Below are 25469 nucleotides of genomic sequence, written 5' to 3' on the forward strand. Positions count from 1 at the left end.
TTATATTTTTAAATAGTTTGCTATAGTTACTAAATTTTCACTAATACATGCTTTGTTTCAATTACAGAAGTGATACAAGGTAATTTTTATCTTTTTTATTCATTTTAAAAATTCTTTAATTTTTTATGAACATTTTGGTGTTAAAATGTATAAAGAAAAGTTTTTTTAAATAATTTACTATAGTTACTAAATTTTCACTAATACGTGCTTTGTTTCAATTACAGAAGTGATACTAGGTAATTTTTATCTTTTTTATTCATTTTAAAAATTCTTTAAGTTTTTATGAACATTTTGGTGTTAAAATGTATAAAGAAAAGTATTATGCTTAAACTAAGTTATTATTAATCAAAAAGATTTAATTTTCTTTCAGATATCGACAATATCGTGAAGCTCAAGAACAGTACAGACAGTATTATGCAAAGCAAGGTTACGATGAGTATGAGCGATCAAGTATTCATTCTGGTCGTAGTTCAGCAAATGAGTTGGCTAAAGATATGACTGCTGGGTAGATATTTTTTAAAGAATATTTTTGAAATTTTAAATTTTTTGTATATTTCCTGAAATATTTAAACCAGGGATAGCAAATTAATGGTATGTGCTACTAGGTGGCACGCAGTTCGTATTTAATTTTTCTTAAATGCTTACATCCCTTCAGTGATTCGATTAGATGAGTACCAAGATTGCTTGGTGACTAAACTCTAGAATTTCTCTGTTTGGCAGGATCATCTGTTCCTGCAACCCAGAGTTCAAGGTTAAGAAAGCTGGAAAGCAAGATCACGTCATAGTAGGCCTTGGCTCTCCTTGAACTGTTATGCCACTTAGTTTAGTTTTTTTTTTTTTTTTTTTTTAAATTTTTTTTTTTTAAATTGCATTCCAATAAGACAGCATTTCAAAAAAAAGAAACTCTAAATTCTAGTGGTCATCAAGGAGAAATTTAGAAACAAGCATGATTTTGAGCGAGATTATGGCATTTTCAAGGACGCAAGGGTGACGAATGCCCGTTCCACTATTGAATTCCAATTATTGGGCTGGCATCTTTTTTAAAAGGCACCATATTTTACATTTAAAAAAAAATTGACTGTGAGTGGAGATTGTGTTACCAATTCAGATTTGTGGAAAAATAATGTCTCTTTTTTTTTTAAATTTTGGTGGAAATAAAATTGATCCAATATTTTTAATATATTACATGATACTCTTAAATCATGCATTTAAGTCTTCATTTTATTGGTCATAGCTAGTGCCAATTCCATCATAAATATATGTAGTGTTTTGATAATCTTTTTCGCAATTATTTTGTCTCAATATTTTTGCTTTTTCGTGTGTGTATTTTCATTGTTTTACATCCAATATACTAATGCACATTTTCAAGAAATGGATGGAAAATAAAAAAATTTAGATTTTTGATTAGATTTAGACATATTTCTATTTTAGTTAATAATTCTAGTAGAAGTCTCGAAATTTGATAGCTCTAATTTATCATTAACATCTAATAATTATATGCATAGTTTAGGCATCTAACCACACCCTCATTATTCATTGTTTAAACCTTTTTGGGCTTTTAGTCCTTCAAGGGTTGGAGGAAAAGTTTTCTATTATCAAAATTTTATGATGATGAATTCAGAGGTCATATGTTCTTGTATTATATTAAGCAAATGCAGTAAAAAATTACATATAAGGTGGGCTTAGTAGTTTCACAATTACTGTTTTGTCGTTTTTGTCTGGTTTTAAAAATGTTTAATTCCAATAAACATCTAAAATTGTGAGATTAAAGAAATCTTGCACTCAGTTACTAATTCAGTTACAGATCAGTATTAGGAAATATTAACTAATTGATACTGATTTTTTTTTAATACAACAGCAAAATAAAATTTTTCTATGCATTGATTTGAAGTTGAAATTATTATTAGTTGTGCAGTTAAAATTATATGGCAAACTGTTAAAAAATTCTCTTCTAAACAAAGTATTTCTGAAATTAAAAATAGTGTATGTTATTATTCCTTTGTGATTCAATGTTTATCAGAAACTACTTATCATGATTGAGTAAAGTCTGAAAATGTTTCCCATTTTGTTGATTTTATATATATAAATGAAGAACTTTAATAGGGAGAAGAAAAGATTATTGCTACACATATCCTAATTATGATTTTTTTGAAAAAAGAATCTTTTAAGATATTTTTAATGCTTAAGAAGTGCTTATTTTAATTTAAAAAATTGGTTATTTATCCTGAGTTTATTATTTATAAAGTATTTGTAAATTGAACATTTTTCATGTTACATATTTTTATTGTTTTGTAAATTGGCAGGCAATTTCAAGAGCAAGATATTGATTCAAATGAATCTGAATTTTCAACCTTTAACCTTCAACCAAACTACTCTTATAATGATGGTCAGAATGATGTATCAACTGCAGAAGCTGGTAAAATAAACTTTTTCCTCATTATCTTAATGTGACTTTTTTAAAATTCACTTAATTTACTTGTATTTTTTTTTTTTTTTAATTTTCAATTTTTGCTTTTTTGTGGAACAAGCTCTGCATATCACTATCAGTTCCTAAAATTCTACAGTTGTTCCTTTTTCATTTGCAAATTATTTTTTAATAAACTGATTTAAATATTAAACGATTTACATTTCTTAACAAAATTGGATTCTAAATTTGCAGATATTTATGTTCTAAAAGTTTTATTGTGCCTATAAACACATTCAAAAGAAATCAGTTTTTTAAAAATATGTTTTATAGTTAGATTAATTTTTATGATCTAATATTTTATCCAGCAAATGATGAGAAGTAATGTTAATATTACATATTTTTTTTTATTCAGTTACTTTAATGCTACATAATGCTTTATACTAATTTCAATCTTAGTTGCTCTGTTATATCTCATTTTGTTTCATTGTTTAAACTTTAAAATCTCAAATTTTTAATTGCAACTTTATAATTATTGCATAATTTTTATAGATCTAACATCCACTCCGTCATCGCGACTAACACCTGTGAAATTTTCATACCCTCATCCAATTGCTCGATTTTCTCCTGGAGGCTTGCTTATTACAACAATTCCTAGTCACATTAGTGCTGCAACAATTATGCCAGTTCGAATTCACAATTTACAGGTATTATATAATGTTCTTTATAAAAAGTTTTAAAATATGAGATTTCCCATCAATGTCATCGTGAAAAGTATAGGCATCAAAATACAATTTTTGGTTACAAAAGATTGATGTTCCTTAATTAACACTAAACATACCATAACCGGTCGAATGACCCTTTAAGAATTTTTGCATTGAAAATGAGCTTATCATCTTATCGTTTTTGCACATTTGACTTCATGACTTTTTCTAACAATTATATGCAGTTAATATTCTATTATTATTTGTTTTTTGTATTTGTTTGTTTCGAATAATACTTGTCTTATACCTATTTCTACCACAACCGGTCAATTGACCGGGAGAACAATTTATTGCTTTATAAGATTATCGGATCAGAAATGACCAGGGCTGATTATGCTCCGGAAAAATTTCGGATTTTTCGCTAACCATGATCCAGTGATCGAAGGTTCAGACGTTTCGAAAAATCATTGATCACAAAAGTTTCGGAAATCAAATTTTCAAAGGTGGAACTTAAAAACACATTTTATTTGTTTGTAAGGAAGAGCCAGATACTTTATAAGCTTATATTCATGATTAATATTCATTTTTTATCAGTAAATAGTTATTATAATCATAAACTTAAGAAAGAAAGAAATATTTGTAAATTTCAATTACTTCTCCAGGTCTTAGGTATGTGTAAAATTTTTAATATATTTTAAGTAAATAAAGAAATATTGAGAAAAAGGAAAAAACCTTGTTTAAATTTTTTTCTAATTATTGGATTTTAACTTTTTTTTTTTTTAACTCAAGAAATTTTCCGGAATTTTGACTAGGGCTCACGATCACCCCTGAATGATGATGTAATGCGTGTTCAACGTATTGCATTCGATTAGTTGCATATTTCTGAAAAGACTGTTGCGTAGTTAGTTCAATCAGAATAACTGTGAATTCAAATGTCAAGAAAATACCTAAAATTTTAGATTGGCATTTTTGTGTAATAAAAACTGACAATTATAATTTTTTTAAAAATAATAATTAGAAGAAATATGTTTGCGGAAAATGTACTACGGAAACACCCTGTATATGTAAAAAAAATCTTATTCATTGTGTTTGTAATACATGAAAACTGGCAATATGCAATTTTATGTAATTATAATAAAGTTGCTTTCAGTTTATTTCCTTCCTAACATCCATATTTTATACATTCAATCAAAAAACATGAAGTCCGGTCATTTGACCGGCTATGGTAGAAATAGGTATATATTAAGTGTTGGTATGTTTAGTGTTAATGCTGATAACATTTGCAACTGATTATGTTTGTAACTAATTGTTTGCTTGAAACTATTATTGTTGAATCTTCTTGTTTTCAAAGTAAATATAATAAAATCATGTGTAACACAAATGTGTATTCACATGAAAGATGAGAGAATTGTTTCTTGTATTAAAGAGGGAATTATTTTGTAATATGCATAATCTGGGATGGAAAAATAAAGCATGCAGAACTGAGACAGACCGGTCATTAAAGTTTGCTAACATTTAATATTGTGTAATATTTGTTTTAATATTAATATAATATTATTATATAATATAATATTATATAATATAATATTAATATAATATAATATTATATTGCACTAAAATAAAAACATTTTTTTTCTAATGCATTTTATTCATTAATTGTACTTCTAGGTTTTATTTAGTGGTTGTTAAAAGTCTGTGTATATATTATGTATTTTTCTATGATATGAATCACTATGTCTCAGTGATCTGTCTTTACGAAAGACCTAAATTTAATATTCATATGATTGGTAGTGACTCGTATGGGAAGTAAAAGTGGCTTGTGCACAATGTGGACCTAATTATCTCAGCCGTGCCAGTGGCCATGAAATTGTGGAGTCTTTTTTTTTTTTAAATTTTTTTATCTCCATGGTTCTCATGGCCCACATCCAACTGTTGTGGGGGAATGGTCAACTAAATAAATGAATTATATATTTTTACTTATAACATTTTAATATTTATCTAGAAATATTATTTTGAATATAAGGCTTTTTTGTTTCTTATAATGTTAACATAATTCTTTTAATTGTTAACCTAATTCTTTTCTTTCTAACTAAAAACTCCTTTTATAAATTAACTTTTTTTGTTATGTCTTTTGTAAGCTTTGTTTGTTAAAGAAAACTAAAATATATGATATAATGTGCCCTGTTATTTTCATTATTTTATAAAGTAAATTTTTGCAGAAAATATTTTATAGATTTCACTTTTTTTATTACTTTCTGACGCATTAAAATCAAATTTTTTTCCATATAAGGATATCATGGAAGGAGAAGAATCTTTTGAAGAACTTAAAAACCACCAGGGTCCTTTAGTACGGTAAATATGTCTCATATTTTATTAACCAAATTAAATCCTGTTGAACAGTATGTGTTCTTACATTTTTTTTTAAAACATAAAATCCAAATTTGAAGATTGAATAATTTTTAACTGCTTGAAATATAATGAGCTAATTTTCATTTGCTCTTTTTAATTTAATTTGAGTAGAATTTATTATTTTGTGTATATTTCCGTTAATGTATGTTTTAGTTTTTCATTCTGCTAAGCATATTTGTCTTATTATAAATGTCTATTGTAAAAATCTATTATAAATATTTATCAAAAGTTAGTAAACTACAATCTTCAATTTGAAGAAAAGTCATTTGTTACGTTATCAAGATTTTCAAGATTAAGTAATTAAACATTGAGTATGGAATTGTTTTAACTTGGAATTGTCTTTTGAAATTGACATTTTCTCTCTCTATCGTTTAACTTTTCTAATAAGGAAATACCTATCTTGTGATGCATCAATTGTAAAACTAAACTAATATTAATGTATATATATATATATATATATATATATATATATATATATATATATATATATATATATATATTAAATATAAGGACTAAAACAATTTTTAATTTTTTGGTGTTATTTCAAAAATTGTACTGAAAAGACTTACGTTTAATTGCATCAATCTCTATGTTGCAACTAAATATATTGTTTATATTTGCTTTAACGTTTTATAAAACCAGGATTGATTTAATTGTTTGTATTTTACATTTTCTAGGGGTTCTACTCATAAAAATGATGTAATAGAGTTCTGCACTCAAAGAATTAAAGTAGTAAAAGAGAAAGAAGATATAGTAGACAGAGATTCCTATGTTTTGCTATGGGAGTTAATGGTTCTTTTATTAAGGCAAAATGGAGTGAGTTAAAGTTTTTCTGGTTTTATGCAATTATTCATGCTCTTTCTCTCTCTTTAAGCTATAAATGTCTCTCTAAGCTTGAATATTTAAGCTAAGCTTACAAAATTTTGTGCAATTATTGCATATAATAACTGAAATAATTTGTACAAGTTACAAATTTATTGCTACATTGTTTGGCATAAGGTATGCTAAAACTCTGTTTTCCATTTGTAATTTATTGTCAGTCCCTCAAACTTTTAAATTTCATTAATAAGTATGAGAAATCGCATCATTTAACCACTTCTGAAGTTAAGAAATTATTCTTTAAGTATTTCTCGAGAAATGGGAAAAAAATTTATTAGTATATAAGTGTTTCCATTATTTTGTCCACCTCCTGTATAATGATAATACAGCAAACAGATTTTAAACAAAATAACAAATTTTATTGTGGCAAGTTCAGAAAACATAATGGCTATAAGTGCAAATGCTCTTTTTTAAAACAATAAAGAAGTACTGTTAAAAAAAATTTAAGTGATCCTAAATTTTGTGGTACTTTAAAACCACTTAAGTGTGTGTATGTGGAACTATTCCTGTATTATACACTATTAAATACCTAACTCATTTTTTTTTTTTTTTATTTTTTTTTTTTTTTTTTTTGCTAACATAATTCTAAACTTCAAATTTATATACATTTTTGTTTGAATTGTTTTCTCAAATATTGACTATTCAGAGAGCAACCCCCTCTCCTACTCACTGACTTTCACATAATTGAGGGGGGTTGCTGTCAAGAAATTTCCTTATGTCACAATCTAAAAAGTAAATTTTAAATAAAAAATTTAGAAATATGTATATTGAATTATAATGTGCTTGTGCATATAATGTGTGTGTAATTGAACCTTGTGCTCTGTATGCTCTTGTATAAAACCGCTCTCTATCTCTCTTTTTTTTTTTCGAAATTATTAATTTAAAAGTATAAAATATTTATAATTGATCTAAAATGAATTTAATGTTGAGTATTATTCGATAATTTGAATTTAAAAGATTTAAGGCAACTGTACCATAATTTACTGTAGTAATAGCATATAATATTCTTTATGTAGGCTTACCTTACTTATGTAGGCTTATATTACTTTCTTTGCAATAAATGGCCTTTTTTAAAAGATTTTCTTTCATTGTAGTCGGTTGCTGGCAGTGATATTGCTGAACTTTTGCTGAAAGATCATGAAATTTTGCGCCCTACCCCAGTTCCATTGAAACATCCATTAGACGCAGCATTAGGTGAACAACATTCCCCTGCGGATGTTAATGATTCTTCTAGCCAATCTCATGCTGGTGATACATCTTCTCCAGATGAAGGAATAGTTGTATTGCACGACAGAACTATTTTAAATAATTCTCGATCTGTAGATGTTGATAAAATCACACGGAAATTCCAAGAATTCCTACTGTTTGGACATAAAAAGGTAAATGACTTTCCAATTTGGAAATCGGTAGAGTAATTCTTCAAAGAAATATCCATATCTTAACAGTTATGACAGACAGCTCGTAATTTTTCATAAAAAATTAACTTACTGATTGATTTGCCACATTGCATTTATAAATACAGCTAAAATAATAATTTAGTTATGCATTGTTATAAAAAATTTTTATACTTAAAGTTGTTAAGGTTTTTTTTTTTTTTTTTTAAGCCTGTAGCCAAATTTCTTCAGACTGTTCTGTCTAATAATGACATTAATTTTAAACTGATTGCTTTTTCTTTCAAATTCTGATTTGTATGATATATCATTTTAGGATGCTTTAGAATGGGCCATGAAACATGGTTTGTGGGGTCATGCCTTATTTCTTGCCTCTAAAATGGATGTTAGGACATATGCGAATGTCATGACACGATTTGCTAATTCTCTAGCCTTAAATGACCCTCTTCAAACCTTATATCAATTGATGTCTGGTAGACAACCTTTAGCTGTCACTGTAAGTTTCTTTTGTTATTTTCTTTAAATTAATTCTGTAATTTTTTTAGGTATAAAAATTACCAGTAGTAGTTTTTTTTTTATAGTATGATTGATACAATATATAGTGGTATCTTTATCCAGTGGTGAGTTACGGTGTTACAAAATCAAGCAACAGCATTTTTTCTATCTGGAACGCCTGCTTTTCACTTATTAAACTGTTGTTTTTGGAAGCGTTGAAACCTTATTTTTAATATTATCGTATTTAATAAGTTTAAATTTTTTTTACTATACTCACTTATAGTTTTGGTTACCAAAAAACATTTCAAACTTTATCTGTTAACATTTTACAAATTATTTGTATTTCTCATGAAAGTAAAATATTGAAGAATAAAATTTTTTATGTCCTTAATTTCATGCGCTATTGTAAATAAATCAAATCAATTATTTGTTGCTCCATTGTACGACTACTCATAATTTAAGACATTCAATGTATATTAATGCAATTTAATAACAGTATGCAATTTAAAATGTTACGTAGATGCAAAAGCTTGTGTGTACTTTTTGCATAGACAGTAATAAAAAAGGTTTTTAATGAAAATGTCTGGAAACAAATAGACAGCATTCTATATGTTTTGCTGGTATAATATATAAATTATGTAATTTAGAATTACTATTTATTGTTGATTAAAGTCATTTATACTATTAAAGCCTAAAAAGTGAAAAATTTAATAGTCTTTTCTTTATATATGGTAACTGTCAGTCTTAATTCTATTTTAAATTAAGTGAGTTTGAACTCCACTCAAGAATGACAGCCTTTGTAGAATATTGTAGAATTCCTACTTCCACAATCTCAGTAATTTTTTCTTCAATTTTATTTGCTGATTTTTTCTTTCGTCTTTTTATTTCCCAATGTAGTTTTTTTTTTTTTTTTTTTTTTTTTTTTGTCAGAGTAAGTTTTTATTTCGATTTTATCAAAATGTAGCTTTGTTTTACTCTTATGCAATTAGAACTGTAAATAATTATACCATAATACAAACTTTTAAATAATAATTATATATTTAATTATCCCTTAGGCTCTCATTATGGTATGTAGTTTATTTTAAAAACATAATTTTTTTTGGTTTTCAATCTTTTGAGTTCTTATTTAAGCTTAAAAGGTAAACTAACATACAATTATTGTTCTTATTTAGAATGCTGCAGATAAAAAATGGGGAGATTGGCGACCACATTTGGCAATGATTTTATCAAATCCCTCATCGCATCCAGAAGTTGATTCTAGAAGCATTACTACACTTGGTGATACACTAGGTATATTTTTTACTTTTATGTTTTACAGTTAACATGTCACCTCTAATGAAAGCTATCTAATAATTATTTATTAAAACTGCTTTCATTCTAAAATACTTATCCTTATTAAAATCATTATTTAAAATTTGAACAAAAAAGACATTAGGGTTTGTAAATTCATATTTGATGGAAAAAATAAAAACTTTATTGAAATCTGACAAATTACAATAGAAGACGGATGTAATAAACATCAAAACAGGTTCAGTTGAAGGTTGAAATTTGAAGATGTTACCTATAATTTCTTTTCAACTCCTCTCTGTTTACTCAGACAATCATACCTGACTTGTTATATATTACATTCTCCTTCTCGTACTGCTCTTTATTAGCGTATATTAATTTGTTCATTTTATTACATACTTTTTGTTTTTATTTTTAATAAGAATTTTAAAAACGCAAGTTAACAGGGTGTGTAGCGTTTGTAAAAAGTACTTAAAGGTGCTTTTTGGGGGATTTCGTTTTTAAAAGCTTTTAAAGGTGCTTTTTTCAGCTGGCGTTTCTAAAAAGTGCTTTTTTTCACGTATAATTTTTTTTTCCTTCAGTGATATCTGGCGGATCCCCTGAATTTCACGAAAAATCGGGTGTTTGCTACGTAATCATTCACACGGATTTGTACCCACGTTATGACTTGCGTACCCACGTTAGACTTGCGCATGCGCGCACACTCAAACTGAAACCCGAGTGGTCAAATTCGGATAGAGTCAGATCCTTATTAAATGTTTTTCTTTTTAATTTATTTTAATTTTATTCTTGTTTATTTTATTGTACTTCTAACACTTTTTTGATGTAGGGGGTAAGGGTACTTTTGTTCTGAGTTCAGAGTCAAGTTGAATTCACTCGGTGATGTGGGAAAGTACTGATTGTTTCGATTTACGTCCATTTCTTTTTGGGTTTTTTTTTTAATGCTAAAACTGTTCATAAAAAGTTTTTGTTTTTCAATAATATTATTGATTCAATGTGAATTTTTTGAGTGCTTGAAATTTTTTGTCAAGTGCTTGAAAAGTTTTTAAAAAGTGCTTATTTTTGATTCAAAGATTTGGCTACGCACCCTGGTTAAGGATGGCCTTCACCGAGCATCCTGCTTATGTATATTTATTTGCATATCTTTTGTACTTTATAAAGCTGAAAAGTTATTTGACTGCTGTTGGACTAAAAAAAAAAAAATTTTTTTTTTTACTGATTGTCTGTAAAAAAAATTTTTTTTGAAAGTATTTTTTTTTTTTTTTTTTTTTTTTTTTTTTTAAATAAATGTTTGTTATATTTATATTTTTAATATAAATATAGCAAACTATCTTATCTATTTATCTACAATTTTCATCTATAATTATATTTTTAATTTACTAATTGTAGTCTGTAAAAAAATAGTTAAAGTTTTTTTTTGTTTTAAATGTTTGCTGCTATATTGACACACAAATAAAAATGATCTCAAAAGTTCAAAACACTGTGAATATATATGTTTTGGATATGTGTGAAACCTTTTCGTTTTATGCTTGATTGACAGTGTCAGCTAGGTGAAAAAGGATGTAATGTGTTGTGATTGCAGAAATATCATGTAAATAGTTTTTAATATGCCTTACCTAAATGCTCGACTAAATTTGAGGAAAACCATGCCATATTTTAAGAACTGTCAAATTAAATTATAATAATGCAACATGTTAAGCATAACTTGAATAATGCTGATCAAATATTATCTTTTGATTACTATTAATGTCTTTCACAAAATATTAGACCTTTGATCAGAATTGAAAACTAGGGGGTTTGGCCTCTCTTTCTTTATTTAAAATTCAAAAGGTTTATTGTGCGATAATGTCAGAATTTGTTTTTGTTTAAATGATTTGTTAACTTTATCTATTGAAAGACTAATTGTTATTGGAAACATTTTTTTAAAGCAAAAAAAAAAGTTAAACAGTTACTTGGGAAGTTTTCATTTTTATTTTTTTGGAAATGTAGGGGGTGGGATAATCAATTAGTAAACTGGAATAAATAAACAAAAACTTTGGAATTTATGACTTTGAACTATGAATGACTTAAGGAATTCGGCATTATTTCAATTCCAAATACTTATAGATGGCTTACCTCGTTTTTTCCCTCATGGTTCTTCAATTTGCTGAATGATCTTTTCTGATAGTTAAAATGTATAAGAAATATCCAATAATCAAGGTGGCTAAATGGTTAATATGAAAATTATTTAAGTAGAACATGCACAGATAAACAAATATTTTCAACTAGAGATGGTAGAATGTAGATGGCAGCTGACTGGCATTATCAGACAGTTCTCTTCTCTGTGACACTGATTACGCTGAACAGGAAAGAACATGAATATTAATAAGCATAATAAAGTGTCAATGTGCTATATTATTTGGAGATCACATCAAACAGCATAGATTATATATAATGGTGTTTACCTATGTTTGCTTTTTTTTTTTTTTGACTAGATAAAGAGAAATTAATTTATTTCAGTACCAAGACTTAAAAGCATTTTATATATATTTTTCATATGCATTGCTGTAAAGAAATTAAAAATCATAATTTTTATGACTACTTGGTTTTGACTTAATTTCTATTTATTTTTTTAATTTTATGAAATAATTGCTTTATCTACCTTTATTTCTTCTTCAGTTAGTAAAGGATGTCTTTGTGCTGCTCACTTTTGCTACATAATGGCTCAAGTAGAATTTGGAACCTTTGAACAAAAAAATAGCAAGCTTGTTTTGCTCACAGCTGATCACATGTAAGATTTTTGTATTTACTTTTTAAATTAGTTATTTAGTCTTAAAAGTATTTTCATGTTTTGAAAGGCAAATGTATGTTTTAGCAATTTTTTACAAATTATACACAAATCTTTTTTCAGAAACTTAAATTTAATTTTATTGTAGGTTATCGTTTGAAGAATTTGCTAGTAATGAAGCCATACAATGTACCGAAATTTATGAATATGCTCAAAGTTTGGCAAATCCTAGTTTTGTGTTACCTCATCTACAGGTAATGCTATGGGCTAAACTACTTTTACAAATAAATAACTAAAACTATTGAGTTTCTTTAGTTACCTTTTTTTTTATTTTTAGTTCTACAAATTTTTGTATGCTTTGCGCCTTGTTGAACATGGACTTATTGAGGAGGTTAGTTTCATTAAAATTTTGAATACACGCTTTTTCATTATTGTTTTTTACTAAATATATTTGTTTTATTTCATTATTTAGGCTCTTCATTATTGTGAAATTATATCCTACAAGCTTCAAGCTCACCCACACATGTTTCAGTATGACTTTATTTCAGAAGTATTTAAGGTATTCATTTATTTATTTTTTTGTTATTAACTAAAATATCTGCTTATATATTGAAATAAAAGTTTATGATTTTTTAATAAATTTTTTTTATTAGCTGTCCCTCATACAATTTTCAGTTTTAATAATTTTATGAATTTTTAAGATATAATAAAAAACTTTGAAAGAAAACATTAGAATCCATCCATTAAATAAAATAAAATATTATATCAATTCCATCTTAAAAACAGTGGAAATATATTTCAAAATAGCAAAAAATTTTGGATTAAAGTAAAAGTGTTTTACCATGACTTGTTCTTGCACTGATTAACGTTCTTCAATCTCAATTAACATTTGTAATCCAATACTTGCCTTACATTACTGTTTATTAATTTTCAAAGATCTGCATTGTTTTAAAATTTTTCCAACTAAAGAGAATAAAAAATATCCTTAATGATGGAAACTTTAAAAGTTTAATATTTCCTTACAAATTTTTGTATTTTAGAAGTTTGATATTAACTTATAATTATTTGTATTTAATAAGAATCAATAACAACCTAGTCAATTATAATCTATCTAGAGTGCTTACATTTCTACTGGAGCCACGTAACTAAGAAAATCATAAATTTGTTATTTTTTTGATGATTACTTGATTTCATCTTAACTTTATTGCTGGTGACTAATTATTAATTTAAATTATTATCATATTCCTTGCTAGAATATTAACATTTTGACTGGATAATAATATATGTTTCAATAGTTTTCTGATTACTACAAGTAGAATTTTTTGCTAAAAGTAATTTATTGTAAATTAGTTTATAGACCTACTGATGACTAGCTCATGCTACAATCTAAGCTCTGTGCCTGATGAATTTGTTTCTTTTACATTTGTTTCTTGAAAGTTAACGGCAAACTTTATCTTCCTTTTATTGCCAGTCAAAGCTTTGACCACCTTCCGTTAGAGAATAAAAAGAAGAAATCAGTGAATTTAAATACAATTTTAAGAACTACATCTTTTAAGTAAATTAAAAAGGGGAAACCAACTTTGTTTGTCTCGCCTATAAATAAAAATGCAAGGCATATAACTTCCGTGATAAACTTAATTTAACACTCGAAAATCCACTCCTAGAGTTTTTGATATGACAAAAACTAAGTTATTTTCTCTTTGATGGAGTATGCTTATGAAGCAGTGTTTTTAAAAAAATTTATTGTTTATGTTAATGAAATTTTTATTTCAGTTAGCAACTCAGTTAAAGTATCATGACCCACATTTCTTGAGAGGTCAAGGAGAATTTGAAGACCAAGACGATCCCGACTGGTTAAAGAATTTAACTGCCTTAATACAAAATTTCAATGTAAGTTAGTTAAAAAAAATTTCCTACTAATCTGAATTAAGGAAGTAGGTTGAATTATTCTAAATATTTTTCAGAATATATCATCGACTCCTGTTGACAGTTTTACAAATTCTTATGTTGAACCACAATCTGAAGCTAATCAGAACTTCAATGCTGATCTTCAACAGTTTGTACCTCCGGCCGATCAAAGTAATTGTTTTTTGTTATTAGCGCTAACAGTTTCTGACTGAAAGATTTAATGGAAGACCATGTTAAGGATGTTTAAGTAAATTTCTAAGATTTTGCTTTAGAATATATAGAAATATCAAAAAACTGTTTCCTGTTATATTAAGTAGTCTCAGTGGTCAAAAGTAGCGTATTACAAGTATGGAAACTGCTGTGCTCGCTACTTTATTTCGTAGTTTGTAATTTAGTTTGCTACTTTTTTTTTAAAAAAAAAAAATAGTGTAGTAAGTTGTGAGATACAAAGAAACAGTAGCTTATAGCAATTTCTGGCAACTACTTTTAACATTAGTTAAGCAAGAAACAAGGTTTTAATGCAACTAGTGTTTTGAATTTGATGTGTACAAATCGTTGCATGTATGTCACTAGACACAGTGAAAATGCCCCTGCGGCTGAGCATTAACAGAATTTACGTCTTTAGAATCATGTTTAACTATTTAAAATTATTTATTAAGAATAATAGATGATTTTTCACTTTGGTCGCCCTTTCACATGCGAAGGTGCACTCGTGAAACATTGATTTTATTTCAAATGAAGGGAACATATTTTCGATGTACTTAATTACTTAGAAGAAGAAAAAAATAAGCATTAAACACTTGAGAGGATTGCAAAGATATGATAATTTTTATCGTTTCTCAAATTAAATATTTGCTGTCGAGAGTTGAAGATAAAAAGCTAAATGAATAAATTGAAGAGAAAAAAATTTTAGATTAATAAAGGAGCTCATATAAACATGAATAAGTATCTCTTAATAATTCCTCATGTTTGATATAAACTTTATTCAAGCAACAACAATTTTTCATTCAAAACTTCAATTTTTTGTTCAAAACCATTTTGGACATAGGTGTAAACAAAGAAGTTCTCCAACAAAGTTTGTATCCTTAAAGAAATGAAGCAGTTGCTACATTTCAGAAGTAGTTCATTGACACTGCATTTCAAAAAGAGGAATTGTAGTTTGTCTACATTTGTAACAAAGTAATTGTTGCAGCAAGCTACAAAAATAACAGTTTTTCCAAACACTCAGTTGTCTAACTTTATTATTGTGAGTCCTGTTTTAACGAGATGAAAACTCCCGTGTATTAAATGGTGACCGGTGCCCATTAAATCTGTCAGGGTGCGAAGTCCCCCAAGTTCCCATAACAAATCAATACCTCTGGGTACTGATTCAGGTGTTCCCTTGTCTTTTACATAGTGAGCTCCCTTGTCACAATTTTGATAATAGTGAACATGAAATAGGGATTCTTCTCACAGAATAAAATAAAATGAATAAAAAATGCTTTAATATAATGCTTAATATAATGCTTTTACTGCTCAACAAAGTGTTGCTTTTGCCAATGTTATGTATTTAGCATTACAAGTGTCCCGTATCTAATTAATCCCTTATTAAAGGCACAAAACTCTCACATTTTCTTCATAAGTGGAAATAAAAAAGCAACATTTTGTAGTGCATTTTTTAAATTTAAATTTTAGTTTTGATAATTTTAACACTCTAGTTTACCTTCCTTCTTGTTCTAATAAATTAGACTGAATTTTTAAAATGTTGCTTAACGTGTTCTTCCATTAAGCACTTATTTATTTTCCTAATTACAGTAGTTTATAGTATATAGGTAAAACTACTTAACTATGGTAATTGGTATATTTCAGATTTACATCAGTCTCAAAATATCACAAACTCTGGAGTTCAAAGTGATACTAGTAGCTCACATACTCATCTAAATTATTACCAGCCAAACAATTGGAGTCAGCAGAATAACAACATCGTAAATTCAAGTTATGCTGCAAGTAGTAAGTTCCAAATTCACAATATTTCTTGTTAATTTATTTATCATTTTGTTGGGTACTCTTGTTGTATTTTAGCTGTCTATCTATGAGCTTAGTTTAAGGTGAAACCTGCGTATATTTCTGTAATACATACTGGTTTGTGTGTTCTAGTTATTAGTAAATATAAGCATACAAAATTAACTATATTGACTCGTTGAAATGTAAAACTATTTTCTAATTTAGATTCGATTCTTGCTCCAATCCTTAGAAGTTGATTATCTTCCTTTTTAAATGAAATTCTTCCTTTTAAAGATTTAATTCCTGTTCATCTGATTTCTGTTTAGATCAGATTAAAAAGTATGTAGGAGTGGAAATTATTCATAAATTGAGAAAAAATCTATTGGAAAGGCAACTTTTGTTGCTGACATGTGCATGCCTGTTTTAACAGCTGAATTTTTTTTTAAAAAAAGGACTTTGCTTTTTTTATGTATTTTATTAACTAAAAAAAAATTTTAAATATTGAATTCTGTTGAATGGTATTGTTTGAGTTTAAATTTAATCGTAAGAGCGTTAAAAGTTTTGTAGAATCTGAGAAAATGTATTGAATAATAAAAAAAGGAAATTTATTTAATAAAAAAAATTAAGGAATATTTTTTTATTTTATCAGATAAAATATATTTTTAAGTATTGAATTCTGTTGCATGGTATTATTTATGAGTTTAAATTTAATTATAAAAGCATGAAGAGTTGTAAATTAAATTGTGGTCTAAGGCTTTTATTATTTTTCATTTAAGTCTTTATAAAATCATTGATAGTGCTTATTTTTAGTTTGAAAACTTTATTGCAAACCTTGAATTCAAAAAGAAAATGTAAAAATTGTTGCACCTCTTGCTTATTGTGTGTTATTAGTTAAAAATATTTTTTTAGTTTCAATTTTTTTAATCTTAGAAAATAAGTAGTTCTTTGGATACCTATTTAGTTTTCATAATTGATTTTGATTTAATTCATAACACATGTTTTTATTTGGACTATACATAATGTGTTCTAGGTGCAATTGATAATACAGGTTACTACAATCAAAGTGATGTTATGAGCAGCCAAGGAAGCTTTCGTCGAGAAAATAGTATTCCAAGTCACGAAGAGAATGAAACTACGGATGTTCCTTCATCTCCGGTTACTCAAACTCCTCCCTTTGATTATTATTCTGGGGCTACTCAACAGGTACTTTATTTTACTAAAAAAATTTTTATTTGAGTACTAAAGTAAGTTTTTGGTACCAAACCTACAGACTTTGTCCCAGGGTTGCTACAACCTATTTATTAACAAAGGGGAGGGGCAACTTTGCACCAGAACAAATATTTTTCCAAAATTTTTTACATTCTGCTCCAAAAGATGAATTTGAGGGAATGTGTTCTAGTTAGTGATCTTCCTTTTCGCTGCTTTCCTCGTATTCTTGAAAATGTTATTTTTGCTGTGAACTCATGTGTAAATAAATTATCCGGCTATCTAATACAAAGACTATTTTTACAGTGTCATTGTTGGCCATATTTTTTATAAGTATTATTATTATCTAACATCCTTAAGAAACAATGAAAAATAAATAAATATGACAACCGAATCTGACATCTCAGGGGGTACCAACTCCAGAAGCAATAAAAGCTAAACCTTTTCTATGGAGAGAGCATGACAAATGTCTAAATTGCTCTTTCTGTACCCCAAAGTTGGATCTAAGATCTTCCTCGGTACATTTCTTTGAAAAATTAGCAGGTCCTTTTCAGCTTGAGTATTCAGCTTTCACTTTTAAGTCAATTTTGATTTGGTTACCTTATCTTTGCTCTAATCAATTTTGATTTAAATTGATTGATTTGATTTCAGTTTTCAAAGCCTACACAAAAATTTCCTATTCAACTTATTGTGATTACTAGAGCCCGGATTTTGATGACCTAAAAAATCTCAACTAATGCCCTTAAAAAGTGCAAAAAATGCCCTTAAAAATGCAAAAATTGCGCAAAAAATGCCTTAAATAAAGTAAAAATATTGAATTAAAAAAATTTTTTGCTCTTTAAAATTATTATGAGTCATTTAAAAGATATAAAGCAATGCAATACTTGTTCTACGCTCACTAAAGTTTGAAAAATATGTTTTATATCCTAAAATAACAAAAAAAGGAAAATATATTGACACCAAAATATTTTTATTTTCTATAGAAACTTTAATGGATATAACAACTTCCATCTCATAATATTACTAAATATCAGAATTACATTGAATTATTAAATGTTTTTTGATAATTTGAAATGTAAACGAGCGTCTCTTGTCTGAAAGTAAATATTTATACCTGGAGAAGCTTCTTTCAACGTCTACTGATGTTATTGGTGCCTACTTGAAAAAGACGGTCTTACTTACTGACAATTCTTCTTCAATTTGAAAAGATGTTGCTTCACCTGTTAATTCCTATAGATTTTCTTCATTGTTTGGAAGCCAGTGTAATAATGAAAATTGATAAAAAATAATAAAAATTGTAAAAAATTAACAGAAAACTTTAAAAAATGCATTAAAATGCAAAATACGCCCCAAAATTTCAAGAAAAATGCCCTATAAATCTAAAAAAAATGCAAATGTCATCAAAATCCGGGCCTTAGTGATTACCCTCTATTACACTCTAAATGAGGCTTAGCATAATATGACTGCTCTCAAATAATCTAATTAAAATTTGAATCCAGACAGGATCAGAACTTTTTTTGCTTCTTAGGTCGTTGGATTTTGGGAAAGAGTGCTGCTATCTGGAAAAGAAATCGTCTGTCACTTCCCTCATTGAAAAATAAATCAATTTTAAAAAAATGTTATCTATTGGTTTATTACGGAATTTTTTCTCCCCGAAAACTAACACAATTTGTTTTACGTGAAATGTTGAGTTACATAGTTTTAATAAATTTTAATGCAGTTTAAAAAGGGAACATTTAAAAAAAAAAAGGTTAAGTTTTTGATACAAGTTTGATTTAAAAGGTATACTTTTTATATTATCCGAAGATTTCGAATAGGTTCAAACCCATTTCCTTTGAATTTTCAAGGTTTTACTCAATTTAAAATTTCAAAACAATAGGTAAATGCATAATAATTTTTCATGAAGTACTTGTTTATATCAATTTCCTAAATAATATTGCTATTTATTATGTTACAGATTAGTACAATTTATCATATTATTTTTATAAATATCCGTTGCTGTGATTTGCAAAAATGAATTTTGGTGGTTGTTTTATTAATGTAAATACTACTGTGCAACATAGCAATTAAATATTTTAAAGTAACTTTTCCCTTCAGTAAATTTCAAAAAAATGTAACTGAATTTGTAATTAATTATTTGAGTTACAACAAATCTCATATAGTTTGCATCTAGTATATTTAATTTTTAGAAGCTACTTATTTGACATTCAAATAATTTTTTATATTCTTTTTGTATGGTGCAGCATCCTGATTTTAGTTAAGATTACCTGCAAATCAAGAATAGATAAATAAAAATGCATAATTTGTTTATTTCAAATTGAAATAGCATTTTTCGGATGCTCATAAGTTGAGTTATTATTGGTAACTAATTTAAAATTTTGAACAAATGATACATAAATTACAAATTGTTTTTGCCTACTATTTTCTTTAACTAAGCTATTTAATATTTTAAAGTAATTATTTTGTTTAAGTTTTATATATTTTATAGTTTATTATAAAAAATTTTAGTGTGTATTGACTTACTTTTAGGAGAAAAAATCCTACTATCAGACAAGTTGTAATTTTCTATGGAAACAGGTTGTTTCATTTTTATGACAGCTTTGATGGAAAGCAAATTCTTTTATTTGACGAATAAACCAACAAAAAAGAATGTTTTACGCAGCATACTATTACTTTGCTTTATAATCTTTAACCACATTCAGTTTGATTTCATATATCTGTTTGCTCAAATCCGACCATTATGCTTTTCTTCACACCTGTCATGAATTAAAATAACCCATTTTATTACAGGGTGCGTAGCGTTTTTAAAAAGTGCTTATTTTTGTTTTTTAAAAGCCCTTAAAGGTGCTTTTTTATTGGATGTTTTTAAAAAGTGCTTAATTTTTCCTTTACCTTGTTGATTTTCGCCTTGTATTATGCACTAAGACACTGTTCATTTTGTTCTATTCGACGTTTTCGCAATTAATTCAACCCCAATCTATTTTGGCATACCGTCGTTCCTTAGTGTATAAAACGCCATTCGTTTTATTATTCAAAATTTCATGATTTTTGACAATTGACAAAAACTTTGCCAAAAGTTTTTTTTTTTACATGACGGTTAAATCCGGATAAAACCGTCAATTGTCAAAAACTTGCCAACCCTGCCTAATTATATTTTTTTTATAAGTGCTTAAAAATATTTTTGAGTGCTTGAAAAGTCTTAAAAGGTGCTTATTTTTTGTTGAAAAATTTGGCTATGCACCCTGTATTAGCAAGCAACGCTTAAATGTCTGATAGCTGAGAGTTTTCTCATGACAATAACTTATTTCATAATGTGTGTTAATTCATTTTATGCATCATTTCAAAAATATTAGTTTGGAAGTAAAAAAATAATACACATGTTTTTAAACATATAAATTAATAATAATTAAAATTTCTCTTGAAAAAGGCAAAGAATATCTAATTAGGTAAATATTTAAAAATATCTAAATAATAAGAGTGTAAAGACTTAAAATTCAGTGATTACTTAATATGTATTTTTGTATGTTAAGCATTCATAAGTAAAATAAAATGTTATATTATTAATTGATGTCATCTGTACCAGCAGATAATATAACTGTTATATAACAGTATCTTTTAGTTGCGAATATATAAAAGGAGTACATAAAACTGCTTTTGTTGCATTAACGAGCATAGAATAGAATCTGCTGTGTGCATTATTTTAATTTCCTTGGCAAAGTAGTGTTTACATTTTATATTTCAGTTGTTTTGCTGGCATTTTTAATTTTTTATGCATGCCTCCAAATGAACATTTTAGAATTATTTTGTTTGGGTATTAATAAGTTACTTCTCTAAATTATTCTGTGCTTTATTTCTTGTTATTAGATGACCATCCTTTTTTTTTCCTGAACCAAGGATAACTATTTAAATTATTTGTTGCTTATTAACTTATTTAAAAAGTAAACGGGGCACACTTTTATTCAAAAAGCAAAAGGTTTTGCTCACCAAATGTTTCTGCTTACATAATCCTTATTTATGTGTCACTAAAAACCCTAAAAATGAATTAAGATTTGAAAAATTAAAAAAGAAAAGAAAAATGGGAGATGATAAAAACGCATGGTTTATTGCAATGAGAGATTTGTTTTCATTAGGTTTATGAACAGATGATACTGCTAACAAAAGAAAACTATACAATAATTCCTTAAAAATAGCCTCCATTTGCAGCAGCATCGTAGCACATATTGAGAACCAAATAGAAGATACCAGTGCAAATCAGAGATGAAATATAGATTGACACGCAAAAAAAAAATTTTTATATAGATATATATATATATATATATATATATATATATATATATATATATATATATATATGCTATATATATAATTTAGTTTTTCAGGCAGTACCTCCATCTATTGATGACTTTTGTAACTAATTTTGAAACTGAATAATAAAATAGTTTTCCTAGCAGAACACAAACCACACATTTTTAACTCCTTTAATTTTTCTTCAATTTTTTGTCAAACTGTCGGTGGTTTTGAGCTTTCATCTATTTTGAAATTTTAAAAAAAAATTAACTTTAATTTAAAACATTTTGTCTACTGTAATGTTTAAATTCTTGTTGAAAAAAACATCAATGATTGTTAGCATATTAATTTTTTTTTCACTTTTTAAAATCTTCTTTATCATTTTAATTTATTACTCCAAATAAATGTGCAATTTCCAGAAACTAAAATACCTTCAAAAGATTTTTTGTTTGAAACGAATTGACATATCAAACCTTTATGTAAATAGTGAATATATTTTAATTATAAATTAAATAAATATTTCTAGTTAGGCGTATTTTAAAAAAGTTTGGCCTTGAAGGACTGTGAGTGCCCTAATAAAGATTTACAGAGCCTAGCAAGAACATCTTACATTCATAAAAATAGTGAGAAACATTGATCTGTCAAATAAAAGTTACCATATTTATTAATGCTATCAAGCCTATATTTATTAATGCTATCAATAAGTTGCTTATTTTGAAAACAGCATGAATGTTGCTTTTTTTAATTTTATTTTTTATCTATTTATTTATGTCTTATTTACTTCATTAATTTGATTTTCAAATTCCACTCATTTTTAAAGTGTACTCAATTTTGGCATTTTTCGGAGATTTTTAATTTACGTGTATATTTTAATTATTTTTTATCGATTTTTAGGTATTTTGGTAACGTTAATTTTAACTGTATTACTTTTCATATATTTTGATGTAAATTGTCCTTACTGTAATGATATAATTACTTAGTTTCATTAACATTTTCCAGAACATAGATTAACTTGTGCTAAGAAATTGGATCATTATCCGTACCCTTCTGTGATTTGGTTATGTATTTACGATAGTATGTAGACTTCAAATTACGGAAAAACCACACTCATAAATTTTTCATCTCTTTCTTCTGAATTAGTGCTTCATAAAAAATCTGTTGTTCATTTTATTACCCTTACGACATGACTATCTTTAATTTAAAAAAAGAATGTTGTGATGCTAAAAAGTCCAAATCATTTTTGCATGGCTTTATGTGTTTTTCTTTTGCATATTAAGCTTTTGGTGCTTCTTGCTTAGTGATATGGTAAATATCTTGCTTCATACTAGTATTGCATGCAATCAGTTAAACCTCTTTTAGTTACATTCAAACTTAGTCAAATAATTCTAATTGAATAAGAAAATTTCCAAAGTATTAAGTGAAAGACAAAGAAGAAAGAAATGATAGGATTGGAATAAATAAGATTCTCTCTATCGGTAAGACAAACTGTTTCATTTCTACTCCTATTGCTTATTTCATTCTTTAAATTACTAATATAATAGCTTCTTTTAATAATTTTAAAAATAAATCCACCATTAGTTGTTTGCCTGCATGCACATCCACATTTGTTCGTTCAGCTGAAATTCACCAAAATTGTATTTGGTCAGCTCTTGAATTTGGCATAAAGTGACTGTTATATAACAGCTTATTTCTACACCCTAATTTTATCTCTTGCTTGCCTGAACAACTAGCAACTTTGATTTATTACCATTGCTCATGCTAACCATTTCTCTTAAATGACTCCATTTCTGTCCTTTGTATTCTTGTGCTGCTTAGGAATGGAGTTCTGCTCATTCCCTTCCCTCCGTTTCTCTATCTGATGCTGACCACGACCACCAATGTCCTAAATCTGACCTTAAAGCACTAATGCAGAAGGAGGAGACGGAAAGTGATGTCGCCTTGTGCTCTTCCGCCCATAGCACCCCATTGCATAACTATCTTCTCTCAAACGATTGCGACGAGGATCGCAGAATGTTGATGTCTCGTTCTGGTATTGACGTACGCACGCTTAACTCGTGCCTGAAATCGGGTCGGTCACTCGGTATGAAGCATAAGAAGTGCATTAAATTTGATGCAAGTGCATCCAGTTGTACTGGTCGCTTGCAAAGAACTGGCATTCGCCGTCGGAAGTTCAGTAAGAAGAAAAATGAAGTGAATCACCTAAGCGATAGTAGTCCTGAGTGTAGTCCTAGCAAAGAAAAAGACAAAAGCCATTCCAAATTGTCTTTGCTTGCCACACTAGGTCTCTTGAAGTCTGATGACAGTTCCTCTAAACTTGCCAAGAGGAAACGTAAGGCTAAGAAGAAAAATGAAACAATTGAAAAGTTGCTCCAGAGCAAAAAAACATTTGCTATTGATGAACCATTTGATACGAGTGAAAAAGTTGAGGTACAAGAAGAAAAAAGCATGGAGGAATCCGTTCAAGAAACTAAAAAGATAATCAGTATTTTGAAAAAATTGTCTGATGAAGAAAAGAAAAATTCTGAATTGAGCAAGCTGATGGCAAACGAGTTCAATAAAAAGCCTCCTCTTATTTTCGGAGGTACTTACCCTATTGATGAGCCTTTCATAACAACGAAACTGAAACCTCTTTCAGCAAGTTATTCCAATCAAATGATTTGCAAAACAAGTTTTCCGGATAACTTAGCTACAAATGTTGACTCAGTTGTCCTTAGTGCAAAACCTAAACTAGCTGATCAGTCATCTGATAAATTGATATCTATTAAAAATAAACCTGAGAATAATGAAAATAAAAAAAAGCCTTCCAAACTTTCAAAACATGAAACCTTGTATAGAATGTCACCCATGAGAATGTTTAAAAGAATGCAAAGTGCAAATAAGAGAATTGGGCAACTACGTGCTGAAGCTGTGAGTATGAAAGCTACTGCTTAATGTAGTAATTTTAAAAGTAGTTATCCTTATTATATAAGTATCTTATTGAGCAAGAATAATTGGAATCACCACTTTAAAGCCTTTTTTTCTTCATCAATTTATTTTAAACTGATTATTATTCTGAAAATATTAAAAATCTTATTTTTTTAACAAATTAATTATGTAACATCACACTTAACTCTTTTTCCATGTTTTAATAAAAAAATGTTTTATTCAAAGTAAATACTGCATTATATTTTAAAATCAATGAATCCAAGTAAATAAAGATAATCAATTATAAACCCCTAACAATAGCTGCATTTTTACCTGATATTGAAAATTTTGCTTTGAATATTTTTATGTTAAACGCATTTGCTGTTAGCAAAACTGAAGCAATGTAAAAAGAGTGCTATTTTCCATTAGCTGACATGATCATTTTAATACTACGAAATATAGTGCGGCTTCGAGGAGAACTCCTCCAGACTAAATGTCTGGGGCTGTCTGCTGCTATGGTAACAAGCAAGAGCACATTTCTAATGGGGGTGTAAAGGAAGAATTAAGGTGTCGATTGGTTTATTCATGCTGACCTATGCCAAGATCAAGGCAAAACTATTCACCCCACACCCCTATTTGAAGTGAATTTTTCTTGTAACCATGGTACCCGCCACGACACGAGACTGTTGTCTGGAGGAGTTCTCCTGAAAGCCGTACTATACCTTCTGTGTCGAAACACAGCATGAAAGAGAGATACACAGATATGAATAAAAAATTATAAACAGGTTACAGCAAGCAAGGAAAAAAGATTATTGATCTGGTTTGGGAAATAAGATCAAGTAAGA

At 27.6% G+C, this 25469-nt stretch overlaps 1 protein-coding gene across 6 annotated transcripts in view; it reads left to right on the plus strand.

Annotated features, from left to right (window-relative positions):
• LOC107436652 (uncharacterized) overlaps window positions 1–25469 on the plus strand; it is a 55351-nt gene that overhangs the window by 16110 nt on the left and 13772 nt on the right. For 5 of the 6 annotated variants that reach the window (XM_087161579.1, XM_087161580.1, XM_087161583.1 and 2 more), the window contains 17 exons: window positions 371–505; window positions 2304–2416; window positions 2957–3111; window positions 5399–5460; window positions 6195–6333; window positions 7491–7775; window positions 8104–8283; window positions 9455–9572; window positions 12228–12339; window positions 12485–12590; window positions 12674–12727; window positions 12809–12895; window positions 14110–14226; window positions 14301–14415; window positions 16093–16233; window positions 17258–17430; window positions 23536–24666. In XM_087161579.1, the coding sequence (XP_087017705.1) occupies window positions 371–505; window positions 2304–2416; window positions 2957–3111; window positions 5399–5460; window positions 6195–6333; window positions 7491–7775; window positions 8104–8283; window positions 9455–9572; window positions 12228–12339; window positions 12485–12590; window positions 12674–12727; window positions 12809–12895; window positions 14110–14226; window positions 14301–14415; window positions 16093–16233; window positions 17258–17430; window positions 23536–24651 (3208 nt within the window). In that variant the 3' untranslated portion in view covers window positions 24652–24666. Of the gene's footprint in view, window positions 1–370; window positions 506–2303; window positions 2417–2956; window positions 3112–5398; window positions 5461–6194; window positions 6334–7490; window positions 7776–8103; window positions 8284–9454; window positions 9573–12227; window positions 12340–12484; window positions 12591–12673; window positions 12728–12808; window positions 12896–14109; window positions 14227–14300; window positions 14416–16092; window positions 16234–17257; window positions 17431–23535; window positions 24667–25469 lie in introns of those variants that run through there. The other variant, XM_087161582.1, reaches the window with a different exon arrangement.

The sequence above is a fragment of the Parasteatoda tepidariorum genome, chromosome 4, assembly GCF_982258835.1.
Source record: "Parasteatoda tepidariorum strain Cologne lab strain chromosome 4, Ptep-v5.0, whole genome shotgun sequence".
Classification (NCBI taxonomy): domain Eukaryota; kingdom Metazoa; phylum Arthropoda; class Arachnida; order Araneae; family Theridiidae; genus Parasteatoda; species Parasteatoda tepidariorum.